We start from the raw sequence: 17,834 nt of genomic DNA, 5'->3' as shown, positions 1-17,834 counted from the left end.
CACAGGGAGACAATGGGCCCTGGCCTGGGGGTCCCCACCCCCGGACTCCCCCTCCCCCAGAGCAGCCCCCGCCCAGCCACTCAGGTCAGTGCGTGGTCTTCCTGTCCATGCAGCCTGAACCCGGCTGTCCAGGGTGGCCTCAGGGCCTGTGTCCCGCCCCCATTGGGGTCTCTGCTGGGTGGGGGTGGCCGGCAGGCGTGACCGGGGTCCCTGCTTGCGACCGGGGCCTGCAGAGAGGAACAATGAGGTCAGGGGGCAGGGGCAGGAGTGAGGGCCAAGAGGTTTGGGGTCTCCTCCCCGTGGACAGCATGCCCCCCCCCCCCCCCCAGCATTCGAGGGCGTCGTGAGGGCCACACACACAGCTCTGACTCCAGCTTTATTGGCGCCGCGCTCCGCTCCAGAAGGCAGACACAGCCCGTCAGAAACCCACCGGCTCCCCTGAAGCGGGGTGCGGCCACCGCCCGCCCAGCCACACTGACCCCCTCGCCAAGGGCAGGGCCGCCGCTGACAGACGACTGGGGAGGGCGGGGACCGGCGGGCTCCTGGCAGCAAGGACAGTGCGAGGGACTCGGTGGCCTCAGGGCCCCAGGTCCGTTTCAAGCAGGAGGAGGGGCCTGGCTCGGGGACAGTGCACGCCGCCCCCCGTACCCAGTGTAGGTCACAATAATTTAAGACACTATAGACATTTCGACGCTATATGACAATATAAGTTAACCGGGCTCTTGGTCAGAGGACCCCAGGCCTGTGGGCTTGGGCAGCTGGGACACGGGGTGGGGAGAGGCAGAGGGGCCAGGGCAGCCACGGGGCCCTGAGCTCCCGGGACAGCAGACGGGGGAGCAGCCCGCCACGGTCGGGAGCAGCGGGTGGACCCCAGGGCCGAGGCCCGGACACCACAGCTTGGCCCAGGAGCATGCCCAGCCGCGTGGGGGGAGGGCGTCAGAAGCCTGAGGACACATTTCCACAGTTTCTTCGGGAAAACACATACAGGTGGGAGGGGCATGGGGTGGCGAGGGGACCCCTCCTGTCCGGCCATGGGCAGGCCACGCTCTGCCTCGGTTTCCCCGGGGAGGGTGAGACTCTGGTGGGGTGACGTCCCACCCTGAGCCCACTTCCCCAGCTCTTCTGCCCACACGGTTTGGAACCGAAGGGAAACCTGTCCTGGTTCGATCTCCCAGGTTTTGGGGTGAGCCGGACTTCAAGGGGAGGCGGGGCCTGGGCGGGCGTCTGCTTGAGGGCCGGACCCTGGTGTGTGACCCCGAGTCCCAGGTCCAATTCTCTTAGCACCGCCATGGAGGACGGCCCAGCAGAGCACCTGAGAAGCCCTCGCAGGTACCTCTGGGGGTGAGGACCCAGGGATTCCTCAAGGCCTGGGGTCCCCCAAGCCACCAGTGTCCCAGGAGGTGTCTTTTGGGGCCAGAAGGCCTGGGCTGGACTTCAGGATGCCTGGACCAGGCCTCCTCACGGTGCAGGTCTTGGACAAGTGCTGGAGTCACTCTGGGCCTCCATGGCCCCATCTGTCAAACTGGGCAGGCCCCCCCTGAGCCAGCCGGCCGCCAGCCCACCCAGGACCGGGCCCACCCTGAGCGCCAGCTCACTCCAGGGTCGGGGAGCCAGGTGGGGGCCCGGGAGGGCGACAGCGTGGGGAAGGACTCATCAGTCCTGGGGCCTGACTCAGGCCATGTTGATTCACTTGATTCGATTCTCAGAGACAAGGGGAGGCCTGGAGGCCCTGAGTGTGGCCGGGACCGTGTTGGCTGCCAAGCCCCGTCCAGCTCACTTGGGGGGCCCCCGGGGCAGGAGCAGCAGGCCCCGGAGGGGCGGCAGAAGGCGGCCCAGGGCCTGCTTGCACGCAGTGGAGTGAGGACCGGCCATGCCCGCCGGCTTTGACACTAGGAAAACATAAATAACTGTGTGGCCGCCGGCGCAGCACCCCCGGGCCGGGGCGGGGGGGGGGGGGGAGAGGCCCGCTGCAGTCTCTGAGGAGCGCCCCTGGGTCTGGGCCACCAGGCGGGGCGGGACACACAGCGTCGTGGCGTCACTTCCGGGGCACGTGCGTGTGCCCTTCGGTTCGCGTTCCCAGAGAGAAGGGAAGGGCTCTGGCCGGGGCGTGGGCCCGTCCTGCCGCAGGAGGTGACCGACAAGCAGGACAGCCCGGGGCGGGGGCCGGGCCCGGAGACCCCCAGCTCGCCAGGCTCCTGTGCCCACACCAGCGCCCGGAGAGGGTGTGCAAAGGCCGTGCGGTGGGGCGGGCCTCCGCGGCGCTGCCCGTGGGCGGGTGAAGACGAGGCGGAGCCCAGGGGCCCCTCGCAGGTGAAGCCCCGGCTCCTGGCAGGCGGGCCCGGGCCCTCGCGGCGGCCCGCTCACTTGCAGGTGAAGACCTCGGTGCGCTCGCTGCAGGTGTTGCACTTGACGAAGCAGCACCAGTGGAACTTGCAGTTGCACTGCCAGACCTTGGTGTACTGGTGGGTGTTGTAGCCGCGGCCGCAGCACATGGTGTCGCAGCCGTCGGCGCCCGGAGACGTGCGGTTGCACAGGCGGCCCTGCGTGCCCACGCTGCCCGTGGCCGCGTCCTCCTCGCAGTAGTTGGGTGACTTCTCGATGTACACCAGGTCCGTCTCCATGGGCTTCTGGTAGCTGCGCAGCTGCTTGATGCGCAGGAAGGTGGGCTGCCGCAGGCGGCTGGCGCGCACCGCCTCCACCTGCACGGCCGCGTTGTACTTCTCCTTGAGCAGGTGGCCCACCTCCCGGAACTTGGGCAGCGTGGTCCAGCACGTCTTGGTGGTGCAGGAGCCCGACACGCCGTGGCACTTGCACTCCAGCTTCATGCGCTCCTCCAGGACCTGGGGGGCACCGGGCAGAGCTCAGCGTGGGGGCGCCGGGCCCCCAGCACCCCCAGCCAGCGCCCCACCTCCCGCCCCACCTGCCTGCGGCAGCCCACCTTCCCGCGCATCAGGTAAATGTTCCCCCTCTCGAGCCTCAGTCTCCTGCTCTGTCCAGGGGGGCAGCTCACCACGCGTCCCCACTGCTGGGGACATGGTCAGAAGCCCAGAGAAGTCCAGAACGTGGCACGTTGATCACGGTTGGCTAAATTCTCACAACCACCCGGCAGGGAGCTGGGTCCGCGCGGCGGTGAGGAAACTGAGGCCCGGCCGTGGGGCTTGCGCCAGGCACAGCACAGGTGGCGAGTGGGGGCTGGCAGCCAGCCAGGCTGGGGGAGGCGCCTCCCAGGCCCGGCAGCAGCAGGTGCTTAGGAAGGGGAGCCCGTGCCCCGTCGCCGCGCCCGCCCCCCTGCCAGGGCAGGCCTGGCCCGTCGCAGCATCGTCGCCGGCATGCCCGCGGAGCGGCCCACCTTGGCTGAAGGACGGGCTGGGCGGCGGGAGGGGCGTGCACGGGTCAGCGCGGCCCAGCCGTGCGGTGCTGGGGGCCGCCGCCGCGTGTTCTTGCTCCCCGGCTCCGCTGGGGCCTCGGTGGGCACAGCCTGTGTTTTCCTTGGACCTCCCTCGTGGCCCAGGACGGCCGATTCCCAGAGCCAGCCCTGACCCCGGGTACTCATTTACCCGGATCGAAAGGCCCCTGCCAGCCGGGCCGGATGAAAGATGGGGAATCATTAGCTGCCGCCCCTCAGCTGCAGAGGGGCCATTTGTCAGCTGTCCAGGCTCACGCTGGCCTCGCCATGGTGACCACGCTCTGCCCCCCAGTCAGGACCCCAGCCCTGGCACACGCGCGCGGAGACCCACGGGAATGAGTGAATGAATGAACAGGAGAGTGAGGAGCCTCCCACAGGGCCGGCCACTGCCCATTGCTTCCCGGTCCCAGCCTCAAGGGGCCCCAGCTTCAGAGGACACGCCTGGGCTCTCAGTCCTGGGTGGGAAGCAAGGACATGACGCGCAAAATGCCGCGCACAGGCGGTAGAGCCTGATGCGGTCAGGCCGGAGGCTTCCCTGAGGAGGTGTCCTGCACTGGGTGCCCGTGGAGGAGAGGAGCCCACCTGACGGAGCAGGGGTGCAGGAGCAGGGTGGGCAGCCCACAGCAGGGGTGGGCCTGGGGCGGTCACTGACACCACAAGGGAAGATTCAACCCCAACGGTGAGCATCTGGGCGGGGCTGGATGGGGGCCCGCTGTGAGGACCCAGAGGGGGGCAGAGACTGGGGGCTCCGTCGGGCAGCTGCTGGCTGGGCCCCGGGCCTGTGCCTCTCCTGGGAAGGGAGCTCAGGTTTCAGGATGTGGGTTCCTGTCCGTCTCCAGCGTCCTCACGACAAGAGCGAAAGCCCCTGCTGCCCAGGAGAGCTGGGGTGCCGAGGGGCCCTGCCCAGAGGAGAGGGGGCTGAGCAGGGCCCCTCCCCTGTAGCCCGGGAGTGGGGCAGGGGCTCCTGGGAAAGGCCAGCTTGGGGTTCTCTCCGCAAACAGGGCAGGGCCCGGCTCAGACGGGGCTCTGTGGCCCAGGGGGGGCAGTCTCGGGGGTGAGGGACCGAAGTCCAGAAGGGGCCTGGAATCCTGCAGGGCCTGGGGCCAGATGCCGCCCTGGCTCTAAGCCTGGGGACCCGCCCTGGTGTTACCCCCCATACTGCTCATTTCCAGACCCCTGGGGGATCCAGCCACCCCTTCACCCTCTCACCCCGACCCCTCAAGGACGTGAGGGCCATGGCCAGCCTGGGAAATGCTTAATAGAGGTCCCCAAATTCAAGTCTACCCAGAACCTCACAACGTGAGCTTGTTTGGAAATTGGTCTTAGCAGATGCCACCAAGAAGGATCCCCTGGATGAGGGCGGGTCCCAGAACCGAGGGGACCTCTCTGGGGTCAGGGCGGGGACAGGGGACTGTGGCCCCAGGGGCCTCCCACAACCTCTCAGTCCTGCTGCCCACCAGCCGGGGGCCTCGGGATCACCCTCTGCCATTCCTCGCCTCCGTTTTTGCCCCTCTGAAACAGGCACAGCAGGGCTCCTATCAGAACTGCTGGGGGGAGCGGGAGGAAGGGGTGACCTCCAGGCCCAGCGCCGCCCACCGCGCGCACGCACGCCCCTCCCTCCACTAGGATGGAGCCTGATGCTGCGGAGGTGGCTGTCCAGGGGTCCCTGCCTGCCTCACCTCCCTCCCTGCCCGCAGTACCTTCCTGCCCGCCTCATTGTTGTGCAGGTTCATGAGGCGCCGCGCGTTCTTCTTGATCTCTCGGGCGTCCACGAAGCGCCGGGAGAAGTCGATGCCGTAGCGCACGTCGGCCGAGCAGCCGCCCCACTTCCAGCCCTCGGCCTGGTTGTAGTAGCCCTGCTTCTCACGGTCGCACCCGCAGTTGCTGAGGTTGCCCTGGCTGCAGGCAGCAGTGACGGCGTGGGCCACGCCAGCAGCGGTGATGGCGTAGGTGAAGGCGGCCTCGCGGCTCCCTGGGGGGAGAGGTTGTGCGGTGAGGCCCAGTGGCTCTCCGCCCGGGGCGTCGGGGGACCCGCGCTGCACCCTCTCTGGCCATGGGCGCCCGTGTGACCCCGGGATCAGCACCTCCCGCTGAGCTTCCAGTTCAGCCAAGCCCTGCGCCTTGTGGGCTGTGGGGGCACAGTGCCTGGTGCAAGGTGGGCACTTAAAGCATGCCGTGCCCTGCCAACAGCAGGTAGGCTGGTCCACTCTCTCCCGAGCCCCAGAGCCCAGGGAGAGGCCTGTCCCCCAACCCGGGAGGGCACAGGGCAGGACGGATGTGACAGTCTGAGCCCCTGCCCTGCCTCGGCCAGCCGCGAGCCCTGATCCTCATGAACCAGCCCCCAGGACGGATCTCGGGGGCACCCACCCCAACGGACAGGAGCCAGGCAGCAACCACAGTGCTCACAGACTCCCTCCCCCCACCCCACGCTCTCTGTTGCCGCCTCCCTCTCCCTCCCACCCCCCATCACCAGGCCCTGGCCTCCCGGGCCCCTCCCCTCTGTCACCTCCACTTGTCTCAGGGGCCCTCAATTGCCCAGACTCGGTGCCAGTCCTCCTGGGCTCCCCACCCAGCCAGGAGGGCTTCCTGGAGGAGGTGCCATCTTAAGCAAAGTGAGTCTTAACAAAAAGTACAAGTTAACGCCCTGTGAGTGCATGGGAGGGTGTGTGTGACTGTGGGGTTTCTTAGTGCGCCCGCGTGGGGGGGGTGCGGGGGTGTGCAGCGTGTGCGCAGCGTGTGTGGCAGGCGCGTGCACCCCTCGGGGGGAGCAGCAGGAACGAGGGTGCAGGGGTCACTGCCAGAATGAGGTCAGGAGCAGCAGGAGAGGAGCAGGCGCGGGAGAGCCGAGAGGCCCGTGTGCCGCCGGCCGGCCGGGGTGCCCTGTGGGCTTTAGGGGCGGGGCCCGGAGGGGTGCAGGAAGCGGCTCAGCAGAGCTGTGCTGGCCGCCCACCGCCGGCCACCCTCGCATCACTGCCGGGGCCCCTCCGGCCTCCACCTCTGTCCTCGGACAGCCCCACACAGAGGAGGAAACCGGGGCGCGGGAGGCGATGACACAGGTGGTGGGGCGGAGGGAGGGACTCGGGCCCCGGGGCTGCCCGCGGCATGGCCCCGCTGCGGCTAATTGACCGTGGGCAGGAGGACACGGGGAAGAGGCCCTCACGGCGAGGGGAGCGGCTGATTCAACCCTCTGTGGGCCTGGCAGGGGGCCGGCTGGCAGGTGAGGGGTCCCCCAACAGGGGCGGGGGGAGGGTCTCCCCCACAGCCATGGACGACACTGGGGGCTCTCCCAGGGACCCGCCTCCCCGCCGCGGGCCTCCCTCCTGGCCGCGCCGCGTCCCGCTCAGCGGGGTTACTCAGGCTTACTCACCGCCGCTCCCGCTAATTCTTGTTTTATTTGGTTGTAATGAGCCAACCCTGCGCCTCGCCATGGAGACGGGGGGGGGGGGGGGGACTCCAAAGAAGCTGGGGTTTGGGAAGAACCGATGAGCATCCTAGGTTGAGGGGTTCCCGCTCAGCCCAACTCTGTGCAGCCCACACCGACAGCAGCGGGTGCTGCACCCCACTTCCCACCACTGCTGCGGACTCGAGGGGCTTCCTAACTCGCCCGGGTCGGCGTGAGACCAGACACGGAGGGGACAGTCCCGTCCCAGCTCACTCGGGTGCAGACTGGCCGTCCTGGGGCACTGCCCACTGCCCCCTCCAGGGAGAGAACGGGGGCGCACAGGTGCAGGGAGAGCGCCTCCCGCCTCCGGGGGCTGCCTGGCCTCCGGATGGCCTCGAGTCCAGGCCAGGCCCCACCTGGCTGCTCCACAGCCAGGCCGGGCGGGGCTGCCCACGCTCATCCCGCGTAGAGGACGGGTGGCTGCTCTGCCCGGGTGGCGGCGGCTGCCCAGCCCAGGACACAGCTGCTCGTGAAGCCGGGGGGCAGGCACCCTCCTCCCAGCTTGGCCAGGTGCCCCTCGGGGTTCGGGCGCGGAGGGCGGGACCCACGGCTGAGTCTTTGGGCCCCTCCAGCCTGGTTCTCGGCTGCGCACAGGGCCGGTGGGGGCTGCGCGCGTCGGGGGCCTGCGAGACAGCGCGGCCTAAGCCCAGGCCTGCCCGCCTCGCAGTGGACACAGTGGCGTCTCCTCAGGGAAGGGGACTTGCTCAGGTGCGGGGCCCCGCGGGAAGGGGCGGGCGTGGTCTGGGGCAGCCGCCTCCGGCCTGGAGGGCCTCTTGGGATGCAGCGTCCTTGGGCCTGATCCCCGGCCAGCAGGTCCCCGGGAAACGCCAGGGCAGGTGGGCCTCGCCCACCCCCAGCCTGGTGAGTCCCAAGAGGGCACAGGCCTGGCGCCAAACCCACGTTCCCAGGGCGGCCCTGCCCGGCCCCCAGCGGGCGCAGGTGAGCGCCGTTAGCCCCGCAGGCCCGGCCAGCTGTGGGTAAGCAGCAAGTGCTGGGAGGCGGGCGGTGTCGGGAGAGGAGTTTCGCTTTGCTGCAGCCCCAGGTAAGTTACAGACCCTCTGTGAGCCCGTGTCCCTCCACCAAGAGGGGCTCAGAGTCCTCCTGCCATCCATGGCCCCAGGAGCAGCCCCAGAGAAGCAGAGCAAGGGGCCTCACCCCCGCCATAGCAAGCCGGTGTCCATAGCAAGCCGGCAGGCCCACCGGGGAGAGCCGGCGCGGCTCAGAGCCACAGGCCGCCTGGCGTCTCTGCTTATCCAGAGCCTCGACCCTGGCACGCGCCTGGTCAGCCAGCCCAGCCGGCCTCCACTGCACTGCATTCTGGGCAGTCCGCGCCCGCAGGGACCTCTGCCCTGTGGGTGAACCGAGGCTGCCAGGTCCCTCAGGCACCCAGGCTGCTCCCTGTCCTGCACGTTGTTCAAGCCCAAGCCCCGGCTGACCCTGCTGGACGCCAGGCTCAGAGGGACCAACAGCCCCTGCTCGTGCCACCCTCTCAGCAGTGCCAGCCCGGCCAGCACTTGGGGAGAGGGCCTGCAGGACACCTCACTGACCCTGAGGAGGGTGCTGGGGCACTCCTGGCGGGGACAGGTGTGCCATCCAGGCAAGACAGGAGTCTCAGAGCCCCCAGGGCAGCGCCCCGTGCCCCCAGCGATCCTTTATGTCCACTCCGGCTCCCTGCCACTCCCTAGTGTCCATGGGGCTGGCGCGCCATTTTGGAAATCCTAAAACACCGTGATTGAGCTCTTGATGCCCTGAGTAGCCACAGGCCTGGAGGGACAGCACGCTGTCCCACTGCCCAGGGTCAGGGCTTCCCACTCAGTGCGGGGAAGGGCCTGGGGCCTCTGAAGTCACCCTGTCCTCAGCAGGGAACACGCTGCCCAGTCACACAGAGGCGGGCCCGGGCCTGACCTGCGATGACTGGCGGGTCACACAGCCCGGGAGGCGTCCTGCAGCCCGACCCGCACATTCACGTCCGGATCCCACACTGGCCCGTCAGACAAGTCAGGGGCCCTTTCGTGTCTCAACGTCCCCAGCTGCCACGTGGTTCCTACGTGATGGCGCGGGGTGCCGGAGGTGGGGGTGGGCAGGCCTGGCCCTGCTGGGGGGAGGGGAAGCCGGGCTTCGTGCCCCACCCCCGCGAGGCGCAGCACGCGTGGGCTCCCCGGGTGTGGGTCTGGCAGTCTGAGCCCACTCCTCTGTGCGTGTCCCCACCTTGCCTGTGACACACACCTGGGCTCGCACACCACCGTCATGTCCACGCGTGTGGCTGCCGCTGTTTAACCTCCCCGCCCTTGCCAACATTTCCTTGCTCTTCTTTAAAAAATGTGGCCTTTTCTACAACTCGGCACAGGCACGTGTCACGGGGCCCCTCCGAGCCTCGCGTCACTGGAGCGGCTCATCGCTGGGGGGGGCACGATGCACCCAGCTGGGCGGGCAGCCACCATTGTGCTTGCCGTGTGTTACCCACACAAGCGTCACTAAGTGAAGTGTGACTGTGACAAAAGGCAAGTAACCCAATTAAAAATGACAAAGGAGCCAAGGGGACATTTCTCTAAAGATGGTATATAAATGGCCAAATAGCAATGAAAAAGATATTCAACATCATGAGCCCTCCAGGAAATGCTAATCAAAACCACAGCGAGGTGGCTCTGCGTGCTGCTAGGGAGGGCTAAAATTCAGACAGACAGTAGCAAGTGTTGACAAGGATGTGGAGAAATCAGTCTTCATACACTGCCTCTACAGCCACTGTGGAAACAGCCTGGTTGTTCTTTAAAAGGTTAATCAAAGACTTCCAGGACCTAGCAATGTCCTTCCTTGGTGTGTCCCCAAGAGAAGCAAACATATGTTCACACACACAAAAAAAAAAAAAAAATGGTCACAGCAGCGTGATCTATAATACCTCCAACACAAGTGTCCACCAGCAGATGAGTACAGCAAAGGTGGCCTCTCCGTGTCATGGAATATTACTCAGCCATGAAAAGGAAGGAGTGGCCAATTTACAACAACGTGGATACACCTTGAAAATATGATGCTGAGTGAGAGATGCCAGCCACAAAAGACCACCTAGTATGAGGCCACAGGTATGAACTATCCAGATTAGACAAATGTAGGCACGAAGCTGATGGGTGTGGCCAGAAACAGGGCACCCGCCAGAGCCACAAGGAGTCAGCAGGGCAGAGGGGGACCACGAGGGCCCTTTTCAGAGGGGGTGCCGGAGGTGGGCCCTGTGAGACGAGAGAAGTGAGCCATGCAAAGGCACAGGGAACAGTGTTCCAGGAAGAAGGAACAGCAACGCTAAGGTCCTAAGGAGGGAATGAGGTGGTGCTGCTGGGCACATGTGTGGTGCACACATGATGGTGTGTGTGCGTGTTGCAGTGCCTGTGTGTTTTGCATGGCGCATGTGTCTGTGCATGGTGCACTCGTGTGTGTGCGGCATGTGCACTGCGTGTGCTCTTGTGTCTTCTCTCTGCCCCGCCTACCCTGCCCTCTGTCCCTGTCTGTCCCTCTGTGCCCCCGGCCCCCGCCCGCTGGCCGCCACCCGCCGGCTCGCTGAGTCAGTGTCTCCATGCTAAGCCCTCGCGGCCGTTGTCATAAACAGAGCTCTGGAAAGTCCTGCCAGGTCCGAACACGCCGGCACACCCGCGCCCCAGGCCTTTGTTCTGACCCAGGAGGCCGCACATGCTGCGCGGGCCTGAGGTGGGTCCTGCACCCAGCCGAGGGGCAGAGACGCAGCAGCTGCGGGCGAGGAAGTCACCTGGCAGCCCCGGGGCCTGCTCCAAGTCGGGTGGGTCTTGGGGCCCCTCGCCCCAGCCCTCGCTCTGGCGCGGCTGGAAGGGCCTCCGGCAGCCTGGCAGCCTCTCCCTCACCAGGGCTCAGGGCAAAGTCAGCAGCTGCCCATGTGTGGGGACCAGGTGTGGGGGGCAATGGAGCCTCGTCCCCCCAGGGCCTCTGCCAGGGCACAGCCCTGGAACCCCAGGCTCAAAGCCCCAGTTCTTACCGCGTGTGATTTTGGGCAAATCCCTCGCCCTCCTTCACCGCCCCCGAGAGCCCCAGGCTGTCGCTGACGTGCGGAGAGCAGGAGCCGGGGAGCCTTGCTTGTGCCGGCCCGGCCTCTGCAGCGCGCGGGGAGACGGCCCTCCTGGCCCGGCGGCAGGGGGCAGAGGCTGGCGGCCAGGCTCGTGGATCCTGGGGTGGCGGCCGCAGAGGTGGGAACGCTTAGCCATGGAGGCCTTCCAGGGAGCCCCAACCAGGACTGAGGGAGCAGGCCCCGCACCCTCCATTCTGAGGAGAGATCCCCAAGCCCTGGAGGTGTCTGGACCCCAGTCATGCCAGGGCTGGGTGGGTGGACTGATGCCCCAGAGCCCGCAGGCGTGCCCAAGGTCAAGCAGAGCCTGGCGGCCGGCCGGGATCACTGTACCCCTTGCTGCGGGGCCTCGCCAGGAAGGCTGGGAGATCCAGGCAGCCTTGCCGGGGCCCAGGGGAAGAGTCTGGGCCCGAGGACTGACAGCCTCCCTGCTGACGGCACCCGGCTGGCCAAAGGGGTGCCTGCTGAGTCCTGAGCCAGGGGAGCGCGGGGGCCCAGCCTGCAGGAAAGGCTTTCTGCTCTGCCCTGCAATATCCGACTGCCCTGGCGTCCTGTGCCCGGCCCCAGCACGGGGAGGGAGTGGGAATAACGGGGCCGGTGGCGCAAGGATGTGCCCCCTCAGGTTGGGGGCTGCTGGCGGGGAGGAACTGCCCAGTGCGAGGCTGGACGCAGTCGGCCTCACAGCTCGACAGGTGCCTCCTGGGTACAGACTCCAGGAGCGGAGCTGGCGGCCTCCACGTCCAACTCCTGCCCAGCACAGAGCCCGCGGGCGCGGCCACATGCAGGGGTAGCCAGAGGAGCCGCCCCCGCCCACCTCCCTGCCACCCCGAGCGGGAGGACGGCATCTGGGGTGGAGACAGGCAGGTCTGGGTTCACATGCTCGCCTGCCCCGGGCCAGGGCAGCTGGAAGCCGTTGCACAGAAGCCTTGGGGGTCACACCCGTTACCTGACACTTGCACGTCACCAGTTTAGGGTGAATCCTAGTGACATTTCATTTTGCCGATGCGGCTGGATATTAGCATCGCAACTTGAAATCAGCGCAGAGGTTATCAAAGGACCGTTTTACCAGCTTTTCTTTCGACGGCTCCCGGGTCTGCTGGGCACACCAGCAGCTGCCGGCCCCTGAGAGGCGGGCGCCGTCCTGAGCCTCACCCCTCCTAGGGATCAACGTCATACCCGCGGCCTGTCGCTTCCACCCTCGGGTGGTCCAGGAGCCGATGGCCCTGCAGTGCCAGGCTGGGGGCTCAGGACTGGCCCCCAGTGCAAAGCTCACCCACAAAGCAGGCTGCCCATGCCTGGTCACGCATGAGTCCGTACATGTGGATGGGACTGGGGGTTCCACGGCAGCTGGGATTGGGGTTCCACGCCAGAGAACCCGAGTGGGGGTGGGGCAGCCACCGGAAGGCCCCAGGGCAGAGGGACGTCCCTCTCCTGCTCAGGCCAGCCGGGCCTTCCAGCCCCTCAGCGTCACCCAGCCTCAGCACCCCACCCGCTGTCCCCCTCAATGCTCCCTCTGATCCCTGGCCCCTGGGCCTTGGCACATGCTGTTCCCTCCACCTGGAGCCCCTTCCCTGTTTTCACTGCCAGACTCACCCCCAGACTGGCCGGGGTGACTCGGGACTCCACCTACACGTCACCCGCTCCGGGCAGGCCTCACCCCCAGGCCCTGCTCAGGGCCTCCGCGGCCCGGCTCTCCAAGAGATGGCTCTGGTCCACCCCAACTCTCGGGTCCCCCCTCCACCCTGCCCCACTCGTGACAGACGCCAGCTGAGCTGGGGGCACGTTTGCCCCCCTCCCCCAAGCTCATTTCCAGGCAAGAGAAGAGACGGTCAGGAGGAGCTCTGGGTCACAGCCTCCCTGGATGGGGCATGAGGGGGGCGATCACTAGGCCTGCTCGGGCACAGGGAAACTGGCGTGGGTCTTGCCACCGGAAGGGAGCAGGGACGGCAGCACCTGGAGTCCCGGGGACAGCCAGCGCAGGGCACAGCAAGAAAACTCCCAGGGAGCAGCCGGCCGGGCACGCGGCAGCCGCCCCGCTGCGGGCAGGAGACGGGACTCTGCACAGGGCTGCGCTGCCCCTTTAAGGGGTTTCCCTTCCGCGGAAGACTTGGGCCCGAAGAAAAGGCCAAGGTCACCAGCAGGGCCTGTGGGGCTGTCCCACCTGCCCAGGCCTTCCCCCCTCCCAGGGCCAATCATTAATTGGCACCGCTTGAGTGGCGCTCCCACGAGTGCCCCCGGCTGCCTGCCAGCGCTGGCGCGGCGCCCACCCCGCGCCCGGCACCCGAGCCTCTGACAGGGGCTGGCCCGCTTCCTGCTCTGACTCCAGGCCAGCCCCCACCCCGAGCCAGCAGCTCACAGCCTGCCGCTGTGGGGGGACCTCAGCCTGGCCTCAGAGAGCCCGCCCGCTCTGGGCAGGCGAGCCTGAGCGATGGGGGGGAGGGGCAGGGATGCCCCGCGGGGGAGTCAGACCCAGGAGCAGAGTGGAGGGGACCCCGCAGGGAGGACAGAGTCCTGGCCCGGGAAGGCCCGCCGCTCGGCAGGGGGTGGGGGGAGGACCCCTAAGCGTGGTCTCCGGAAGGCATGGAGGGGCGCAGGGGTGCGGGGTGGCAGGAGCGAGCTACAGCAGGAAGGGTGCAATGCGGCCTGGCAGGGGCTGGGTAGGAGGCAGGAAGGGGCACTGACCGCTGCCAGGGGAGGCCAGAGTGGCAGGCCCTGCAGTGGCCGTGGGGGGACAAGAGGGAGGTTCGGGCAATGGGGTGCAGAGCGCGTGCAGCATGTGTCCCCAGGGGCAGCGGTGCTGGTCACGCCCCTTGGGGCCCTGAGCAGGACAGCTGAGAAAGGGCAGCAGAGAGACAGGACGTCCAGGCCGGTCGGGGCCCAGCCGAGAAAGAGGGGTCAGCTGGCCCCACGAGAGTCCCTGGACAGGGGTTTGCCTCGGAAATGCTTGTGAGTATGGGGGGGGTCTTCCTTCAGATGTGCCTTGGGCGAGGCTGTGCTCCCCAAGCACAGCCCCTGTGCGCAGGCCCCTGGGGCCGAGGGCCAGTCTCCAGCTGTGGGTCGTCGCCAGCCACCTTCACAGCTCAGGACAGCGTGGCGGTCAGCCAAGGTGACCTGGGGGATAGACACTGTCCGCCACGGGGGACAGCAAGTGGGGGCCAACACCACGCCTCGGGCTCTGCCCTGCCCATCACGCCGGCATGGACCAGCACACGGGTGCGGCGTCCCCACCTGGGGCCTGACCCGACCCTGGGGGCACACTGCGTCTCTCCCGCTGCCCGCGTCTCCTGGCCACAGCGATGCCGAGGCCCTCCCCTGCCCAGAGGGGCTGTAGGGGTCACCAGAAAGGGCTGCAGGACCTGGGCCTGAAGCCGGGTCCACTGCAGAGCTGGGACAACCTCGCGGCAGGCTGGGCCTCAGCTTCCTTGGAGGCGCAGTGGGGATGCCCGCAGTGTCTGGGGCAAGTGGGCTCCGGCCGCCGCGCCCGCTGCTGGCGCTGCCGTGGAGCACGGAGCGAGGCCCCACCCCGGCCTGCTGGCACCTGTGGAGGGAGCTGCACTTGGGTGGCGGGGCCCTGGGGAGGGGCGGGGCCACCTCCTGGCCGTGCCAGGTGCCACCCACAGGCTGCTTACCACAAAGGGGCCCCCGGGGGCTTTCCCCTGCGCCACCCTCAGCCCCCCGCCGGGCCTTCCAGGCCCTGCAGAGCCGGGCTCTGGCCTGGGTCCCGGCAGCTGCGGCTCTGCCGGGCGGGCCGGGGGACCGGAAGGACGGGTGTGCCCACGTGTGCGGAGGCCCACCTGCGCCCGCATGCCCGGGGCCGGCCCGCTGCCGAGTCAGCGCTCCCCTCAGGCCCTGGCCAGGCCTGCAGGAGGGCCGCTGCCCCGCACCCTCACTGTCCCCGCGGCGCCTGTGCACCTACTGTGCTTGGGCCCAGGGAGGCGTCGCGGACCCAGAGGAGGGGCCTGTCCGCTCAGTGTTGTGTTACGCAGCAGGAAACTGAGGCTCTGAGCAGCCCCGAGTCCACCGGGCTGGTCCAAATCCAGGTCAGTCTCACATTTTCCCCTAAATCTGTCTCTGGGCTTCAGTCTCCTTCCCGTGAAGTGGAACCATGAGCCTCCCCGGGTCATGGGGACGCCAGGTGGGAGTGTGGCCTGGGGCTGTGGGCAGCGCAGGGGCTGCCGCGGTCATGGACTGAAGGTGCCCTCACCTGCACAGCCCAGCCCCTGCCCTGCTCCCTGCGGCCGCCCCGCCGCCCCGCAGGCTAAGCACCACGTCCGCCAGCGGCCTCCGCTGCTGCTCAGGGCCAGTGCGAAGGTGAACAGCACTTCCCGGGCCAGGGGACTGGCCCCCAAACACCCCGTGATGGAGATGCTGCCATGACCCCATTTGCTGGTGCAGAAGCCAGGGGGCAGCGTGCCTCCCCACCGCACCAGCCTGGCTCCCTCCTGCCTCCCTTCCCGGCCCATGCCAGGACACGCCCCCAGCCCCCAGCTGGGACCCTGTCCACTGCCCAGCGGCTTCCCGTGGACGCCGCGGCCCAGACCTGCGGGCATCCCAGAGGGCCAGTCAGGCCTGGTGTCCCTGGGGTCGGGGCCGCCCCCGCCAGGCCCACCGCGAGCTGAGAGCGGCCAGCAGGAGGCACGCAGAGCGCGAGCACAGTGCCCGGCGCCGGGAGCCGCAGCGCCCTTACCTACTCGGAGCTCCTGCCCGAAGACGGTCTTCTCGCCCAGCGCGGAGCAGTTCCAGCGCCCGAAGCGGAACTGGTACTGGCACTCGTTGATGCCCATCTGCGCCCCCTCCCCGATCACGATGATGGCATCGGGCCGGCTCTGGCAGATGGCGCGCTGCCGCGGGGCCAACCCGGGGATCTTATTGCAGATGATGTTGGCTCCCAGGGCCACGACAGACGACAGCGCTCTGCGGGGAGAGGACAGGGGAGGTGAGCGCGGCCGCGCCCGCCCGGGCGCTCGCACAGGCCCCGCTGCCACGACATGCGTGGTCCCCGCCCACCCGCCTGCGTCGCCAAGGTGACCAGGGGCTGCGCCCCCGGGGACGAAACAGGAGCAGACCCGAGCTGCACACCTACTGTGTGCTGAGCCCGGCCACCTGTCGTGAAGCCGCTGTAGCCGCGGGGCTGTCCCGGGGCCTTTGCAATGAGCCCCCTGGCGCCTCCAGGAGCTGAGGCTGGCCCCGCGGGGGCGCTCCACGGACAGGGAGACAGGCGGCTTGTCTGTTTCACGGGGTCAAACTCACATTCCCAGAGTCGCCCCTCTGCCCCGCTCTGAGGTCTGTCACTACCCCCAAAAGAAACACCTTTGCGTCGTGTCCTCCCTCCCTCTGCCCGGAACCCCTGACCTGCCACTGACCGGGGCACCTCATAGACCTGGAGCCACACATGCTGGGCCCCGGGGCCTGCGGCCCCTTGTGAGAGGTGGTCAGGGGCATCGCAGCCCCCGCCCCCAGCGCTGCCCCATCCGCAGAGTGCGCTTTGCTCCTGCCCTTTCGTGGTGGACAAGTGGGTGGGCGCCTCCCCCGAGTTTCGGGACCGTCACAGGTTTGTGTCTGAGTCCGTTTCAGTCCTTTGGGGTGCGTGTCTCGGAGGGGAGTCTCTGGGCTGCTTGTTTGCTTTGAGGGGGCCACCAAACTGGGAGGAGGGGCCTAGTGAAATGCAGAGAGTGGGTGTTCAGAGGCTGCCGGGGCCTCCCCCAAGCCAGCACGCATGGCCCTGGCCTCAGGGCACAGTGAGTGCACCCCTCCGCCACCGCCTGTCACCCCCTTTCTTGAGAGAAGCCGCTCAGTGTTTTTCCAGGGCAGCCGGGCGCCCACAGCTGGCTGGGAAAGTCCCCATGGGGCAGGAGCCCACAGCACGTGCTGCGGCACCCCGGGCGCCCCGACTGACACCCAATCCCCGGGCCGGCTGCCCCGCCCGCTAATCTGGCCAAGACCCCTGGTCTCCCACGGCACAAAGCGCAGCAACGCCCGCGGCTGGCGTGGAGGAAGGAGGCCGGCGGGTGGGGCTGGAGCGGCCTGGAATCTGGGGAATTCAGCCCCAAGTAATTGTAGCTCCCCGGAAAACCGAGCCGGGGAAATGAGATGGATGGGAACGCTCCCGGGCCCGGCCCCCAGGCCGGCTGCAGGCTCCGGCCCGCTGCTAACACGGGCTTTCCGTTCCAGATGCTCCCACTGCCGCAGCCGCACCCGCCCCGCATGGGAAGAACCCCCACTGGGGTGGCAGGAGCGCAGCCCAGGGGGTCCTCTGGCCTCCTGCCCCCAGGCAGACCCCAGGCTCCCCTCCTAGATCCCCCCAAAACCCAGCCAGAGTTCCCAGGCTCTTCTGCTTGGAATTGGAGGCCTCTGGGGATGTGGCCTCAGACACCCTGCCTGTCCCTCTGCCTGGGACACCGTCCTCCCCCTGCCCTACCCGGCAGACTCAACGCCTTCCAGGCCCAGGTGCAAACCCCCTGGGTGCCCATCCCTTGGCTCCTGGCATCAAGGGGGCTCGGAGTGGGCACCTGGTCTCCAGCACCCACCCCCCAGTCTCCGGTACCCTCTCCTGGTCTCTGGTATCTCCTCCCAGTCTCCAGTACCACCCGCCATCTCTGGCACCGCCCCTGCCCATCTCCAGGTTTCTGTGCCCCGCTCCCCGCCCCAGACAGCAAACCTCTTGAGGGCAGAGCCAAGTCTGAACAGATTTCAGGGCCTGGGGGCCTCCCCCAAGTGTTTGCGGGATGGATGGATGAGCCAGTGTGGGAGTAGATGTCACGGGTCCTGTCCAGAGAACCCCCATCTGCCTCAGGAGACACCCCAACTCAGAGTGAGAACAGACATTTCCCCTCGGGCACCTCTCGGCCTCACTGGTCACCAGGCGGGGCCTGCAGGCGTCCGCCCGCAGGGCTGGACCCAACGAG

At 68.0% G+C, this 17,834-nt stretch overlaps 1 protein-coding gene across 2 annotated transcripts in view; it reads right to left on the bottom strand.

The window, feature by feature from the left end:
- Positions 1-2,360: 2,360 nt before the first annotated feature.
- Positions 2,361-17,834, bottom strand: part of WNT7B (Wnt family member 7B) — a gene marked incomplete at both ends in the record, with an annotated part of 33,117 nt that continues 17,643 nt past the window's right edge. For both annotated transcript variants that reach the window (XM_084255767.1, XM_084255766.1), the window contains 3 exons: positions 2,361-2,840; positions 5,107-5,378; positions 15,617-15,843. In XM_084255767.1, coding sequence (XP_084111893.1) covers positions 2,361-2,840; positions 5,107-5,378; positions 15,617-15,843 — 979 coding nt within the window. The remainder of the gene's footprint in view (positions 2,841-5,106; positions 5,379-15,616; positions 15,844-17,834) is intronic.

Source organism: Talpa europaea (genome assembly GCF_964194135.1).
Source record: "Talpa europaea genome assembly, chromosome: 15".
Lineage (NCBI taxonomy): Eukaryota > Metazoa > Chordata > Mammalia > Eulipotyphla > Talpidae > Talpa > Talpa europaea.
The sequence above is the reverse complement of the archived record's forward strand: the minus strand, read 5'-3'. Positions and strand labels throughout refer to the sequence as shown.